Consider the following 6000-nt stretch of genomic DNA (forward strand, 5'->3'; position numbering starts at 1 on the left):
GTTCTGGAACAGGCTGCGGTCCAGGGGGTATGGTCCAAGACAGAGAGGACCTTACCCATCAACATTCTGGAGATCCGGGCGATACATCTAGCTCTAAAAGCCTGGACTATCAGGCTACAGGGTTGTCCGGTCAGGATCCAGTCCGACAATGCCACAGCAGTGGCTTATGTCAATCATCAGGGAGGCACCCGGAGCCGAGCTGCTCAAAAAGAGGTGAACCAGATCTTAGTCTGGGCAGAGATGCATGTGCCATGCATATCGGCAGTTTTCATCCCGGGAATAGAGAATTGGCAGGCGGACTATCTAAGTCGCCAGCAGTTACTTCCAGGGGAATGGTCTCTGCATCCCGACGTCTTTTGGACCATATGCCAAAGATGGGGGGTTCCAGATGTAGATCTCTTTGCATCCCGATTCAACAAAAAGATAGACAGATTTGTGGCAAGGACAAAAGATCCTCTTGCATGCGGGACGGATGCGTTGGTGATTCCGTGGCATCGGTTCTCACTGATTTACGCATTCCCGCCTATTCTGCTACTAACACGACTCCTTCGCAGGATCAGGCAGGAAAGGAAGTCGGTACTTCTGGTGGCCCCCGCTTGGCCCAGAAGGACTTGGTATGCAGAAATAGTAAGGATGACGGTGGGTTCCCCGTGGACCCTACCGGTACGCCCAGACCTGTTATCTCAAGGTCCAGTGTTCCATCCAGCCTTACAAACGCTAAATTTGATGGTTTGGCTATTGAGACCCACGTTCTGAAGAGTCGTGGGCTCTCAGGTCCTGTCATATCTACCTTGATTAATGCAAGGAAGCCAGCTTCCAGGATGATTTATCATAGAGTCTGGAAGGCTTATATATAACCTGGTGTGAATCCAGAGGTTGGCATCCCAGGAAATATGTCATAGGTAGAATCCTTGATTTTCTACAGATGGGATTAGAGATGAAGCTGGCCTTGAGTACCATCAAGGGCCAGGTCTCTGCTTTATCAGTATTATTTCAGCGGCCACTTGCTTCGCATTCTTTGGTTCGAAACTTTATGCAGGGGGTGATGCGTCTTAATCCTCCGGTTAAGGCGCCCCTAAACCCCTGGGACTTGAATTTGGTCCTGGCTGTGTTACAGAAACAGCCTTTTGAACCAATAAGTCAGATTCCTTTGGTCTGGTTGACAAGGAAATTAATTTTTCTGGTGGCCATCTCTTCTGCTAGAAGAGTATCAGAATTAGCAGCTCTTTCCTGTAAGGAGCCTTATTTGATTATACACAAGGATAGAGTGATACTACGCCCTCATCCTAGTTTTTTACCGAAGGTGGTTTCTGATTTTCATTTAAACCAAGACATTGTTCTACCTTCCTTTTTTTCCAGATCCCTGTTCTCCGGAAGAGAGATCTCTACATTCGTTGGATGTAGTAAGAGCAGTTAAGGCCTATCTAGGGGCAACTACTCAGATCCGCAAGACGGATGTTTTGTTTGTGCTGCCAGAGGGTCCCAATAGAGGACAGGCAGTGTCAAAAGCTACCATTTCTAAATGGATTCGACAGTTGATCATTCAAGCTTACGGTTTGAAACAGAAGATTCCTCCGTTTCAGATCAGGGCACATTCCACAAGGGCTATTGGTGCTTCTTGGGCAGTGCATCACCGGGCCTCTTTGGCTCAAATCTGCAAGGCCGCAACCTGGTCTTCAGTTCATACATTCACCAGATTCTATCAGGTGGATGTGAGAAGGCAGGAGGATATCGCCTTTGGGCGTAGTGTGCTGCAGGCAGCGGTACAGGGTCCTCAGGTCTGATTGCACCCTACTTGGTCGTGGTTCCCCCCCCTCAGGTAGCATTGCTCTAGGACATCCCATCAGTAATTACTGTGGCTCTGTGTCCCGTGATGTTCGAGAAAGAAAATAGGATTTTTTAAAACAGCTTACCTGTAAAATCCTTTTCTTTCGAAGGACATCACGGGACACAGAGGTCCCGCCCCTCTTCTAATACACTATATTGCTTGGCTACAAAACTGAGGTATCCCTGCAAGGGGGAGGGATTATATAGGGGGTTGAACTTCCTGATAGGGTGTGCCAGTGTCCAATCACCAGTGATACCTATATAACCCATCAGTAATTACTGTGGCTCTGTGTCCGTGATGTCCTTCGAAAGAAAAGGATTTTACAGGTAAGCTGTTTTAAAAAATCCTATTTTCCTTTCTTCATGGTTAAAGAAAAGAACAAAGTATTTTCCAAAGTTTGCATCTAAAAAGATATTCAGTTAATGACATGACAGGTATCCCCGACATTTATACTTTCTACTACTCTATGGCTAATACGGCATAACACTTTTTTATAAATATATCAATCAATAAATGTTTTCCTCTAATAATGTATTTAAATGGCATGTGCGATCAATTCACTTTCACTTAATTAGAGTATATGTTTTCTTCTTTATAGGTTACAGATTTGTTTTTCTAACCACATCTATTACAAATGCTGCACGGATGATGGAATCATTGACAGTCACTAAATCATGACCCATCGGGGATTACCATGTTCTTACAGACGGAGACACCGGACAATAATGATCTTTGCCGAATTCTCATAACATGTGAACTCATTAGTATGAAAACATTTCCTGCAACTGACAAAAAGCCTATGTCCAAAAAAAAGAACTAATTGTACATACTGTACATGGGAAATACTTAAAGGAACTCAATTAATAACATATCCTTTCTTCATCAACAGATCCTTTCTTCATCAAATAAACGTCTGTTAAAAGGAAACTGTAGTGTTTTAAAACATATTTACAGATATATTGTATGTGTCTGTTCTGCTTATCGTAAATAATATTACAAATGAACTTTTGTATTTTAGCTGTGTATAGTTTTAAATATACTGTATGCACCATACAGGTTTTGCTGCTTGCTCCGTAGTGCTGATCAATGACTTTGCTTCTATTCCTCTCTCTCAGTGTAAGTCTATGGGTCAAGTCAGTTCTATTAAAATGTATCGGGCCAAATGAGCTTTTCTACTAGCACATGCTTCCTGTCTTCTCTGTCTATGCTGGACAGGCAATTTGAATCTCTTGCCACTGAGATTGAGAACTGCTTTTTGGAACTAACTGTATTTTCAGCACAATGAAATCATTGTGAAGCCAATAAAGCGGATATTAATAAGCGGTTACATCTATCAGTAGTGAGTGATGTGCAAGGGAAGGGGGGATTCAGAGGACATTCATTAAGCACTAGTGCCTATAAACATTGCTTGATATGGTCCATAGTTCTGTGATTTACTTGCCATGAATGAATGAATGAATGAATATGACTATATCTTTTTTTTTTTCTCCCTAGTGTTTTTGTGCAAAGCATTATGTTAAACCGTACAGTTCTTGCTGCAAACTCCTTCTCTCAAACAGCAGCACAGTGTTCTACATTATGATGACAATAGGCAAATTTACATTGCACACCATAAAGTGGGAGTAAACTCCCATGCATGAATTTTTCCTATAGGTAAGCCTATGATAAGGCTTAGCTATAGGAACTGTAAATATCTCCTAAACGTGCGCCGCTTAGGAGATATTTACTGTAGATGCAGCCAGTGACGTCACCGGTGGATGTGCTCTGAAAGAACGGCATACCGGTGACGTTCGTTCAGAGTCCTGTGCCAAAAACGGCGGCTCTCACGCGCATGCGGGGGGGTGACTTTATCGCAACCCCAGCCACTCACACAGCCGCCATCCACAAACCCGGAAGTGGGTGAAAATGTAGCGCTAGTGAGAAAACAGTGCTAGTAAGCTGTGTAAATACATGAATAAACATATACATAAGTGATACAATCTAAACGTAAATAAGTCCCAATTGTAAGACAATAGGAGACAAGTAATGAATCCCAAGCAAAGGCGGGTACACCACAAATGAAGGATTCTTCATATAAGGAGCCAGAAACACCAGGGTTAGTATCCGTAGCAAATGACAACAATAAAAAATGAGAGTGGGTACTCTTACCGGAACCAATGGACCTGGATGTCAGCGACACCAGGTCGGACAGGCATGGGTAACCGAAACCTCGGTATGACAGGAACAGTTCAGAGGATCCTGAAGTGTCAAACAGAGGGACAGGAGCAGTCAACGATGTCCTCGAGGGTCCAATATTCTCACACTGGAGTCACAACCATGGAGCCAGCCACTGAGCCATGGATGACTGGATGGAAGGGTTGGGCAGGCTTAATGGTATACAGGTAAGAGTCAGTGGTGAAGTGGCTTATAGGACCATAGATCTCTTCCACAAACAAAGCAGTGAATAGTCTAAAATCTAGCAGTGTTCACCTTAGATCAAGCCACAAACCCAGAAGGAAGACTGGGTAAGGATGGAAGCGCCTTCAGTACTGACAGTGTGCCGCTGGAGGGCTTCGTTCTAAGGTAAGTTTTACATAATGTGCTAGTATGTGATGCACACTAGCACATTATGACATTGCCTTGCAGGTTTAAAAAAAAAAAACAGCGGTTTACTACTGCTTTAAACCTACAGATTATAAGTAAGTTCTAGAAGCAGGTGAATGATTTTCTGGTCACCAGCACAGCATCCAAATCTTCAGATGGCCATTTGAGACAATAATGGTGATGCTATTATAAACATCTGAAGATATTAAAATGGGCCTGCCCCCTTTACCAAAATTTCACATCAGTATGCAGCTCTGCATGCTGATGTAAAATAGTCTAACACTTTTTCATTCACTTTTTTTGTTTCGCTGCTTTACTTACCTTTTTTTTCTCTTGCACTTTCTAGTTTCCCTGAAGGCACAGATGACCTAGCCCTGGCCACACAGATATCCCCTGGGAAAGCAACGTCACCTCTGCCTTCATTGAAATCCCATACCTAAACTGCAAAATCTTGCAAAATACCGTGCTTGTTGGAGGAAAGAAAAGCTTTTCCTTGAGATTTTCCCCCAATAGATGCCGGTAGTGTCGTGTGATACATGAGTGAGATGAAGAGCATGATGTCATGCGCTTCATCTCACACATGTGCAGTATCGCAGACATTTTTAAAATGGAGGCGCAGGAATAAGGACCCAAAGCAGCACAGAGGCCGAACATTAATAGATACATATGAAGAAAAAGTCACAAAGGTATAGATAAGTATTATTGTTTATTTCCTCGCCATTCAGGTATACAGATTTCTAGAGTAGTGACAGGGGCAGGGTGGTCCTTCTGGTCACATTAAGGAGGTGAGAGGCTGATGGTGTCTGGTGGACCGGCTGGACTCACTCTGATCACTTGCATATATATTACTGGACACTTTACACAGTTGTTGGATATTTGTAAATCCTTAATATACATTGCTTCCATGGACTGATTATATTGTTTTTAGCATCTATTTGTGCTGCACTGGTGTATGCCTTATACTTCGTTTAAAGAAGTCTAATTACAGTATTCTGTACCCCAGGGGATGTAGTACTTAATCCAATCTTTCTAAGTGCTGTGGAAGGCTAGCTATGTGGCTGGACAGGTTATCCCCTCTACCTCCACAGCCATCCAATAACTCCGCTAGCAAGGAGACGGCTACATTAATAGCTGGTGCTTGTCTCAAGCTCCAAGAGCTTTCCTGAGACAAATGGCTGGCTTCTGTTTAACAAGCATGCTGGAAAACCAGCAACCAACCAGCTTCCGTTCAGCGCTCTCAGCCAATGGTGGTGGTGGTGGTGGTGGTGGTGGTGGTGGTGGGGGGGTGGCATCCCTCTGTCAGAACACAACGGCTCAGCAGGCGAGATCGCTGTACTAACGTCAGATCGTTGGTACAGCGGCTTCAACCGGAGCTGACAGCTTTTCTTTGTTCAACCCAGCGGGTTGAATGGGAAAAAAACTCATAGTGTGTACCAGGCTTAAGTCTGGATGTTTGATACACTGAGATTTTAAGATAATATGCTCAATTCACAAAGCTTTATTTGCAGTCACATGACCTGTAATTTTCAAATACCATTGGACTCCAGTAAAAATGACTGTCACTTTTTTCAAAACAAGAATGCATATCC

At 43.5% G+C, this 6000-nt stretch overlaps 1 protein-coding gene across 3 annotated transcripts in view; it reads left to right on the top strand.

Moving 5' to 3' along the window:
• Nucleotides 1-3152, top strand: part of VPS33B (VPS33B late endosome and lysosome associated) — a 67264-nt gene extending 64112 nt beyond the window's left edge. For all 3 annotated transcript variants that reach the window (XM_073618496.1, XM_073618498.1, XM_073618497.1), the window contains one exon: nt 2427-3152. In XM_073618496.1, coding sequence (XP_073474597.1) covers nt 2427-2506 — 80 coding nt within the window. In that variant the 3' untranslated portion in view covers nt 2507-3152. The remainder of the gene's footprint in view (nt 1-2426) is intronic.
• Nucleotides 3153-6000: the final 2848 nt, after the last annotated feature.

The sequence above is a fragment of the Aquarana catesbeiana genome, linkage group LG03, assembly GCF_042186555.1.
Source record: "Aquarana catesbeiana isolate 2022-GZ linkage group LG03, ASM4218655v1, whole genome shotgun sequence".
Taxonomy (NCBI): domain Eukaryota; kingdom Metazoa; phylum Chordata; class Amphibia; order Anura; family Ranidae; genus Aquarana; species Aquarana catesbeiana.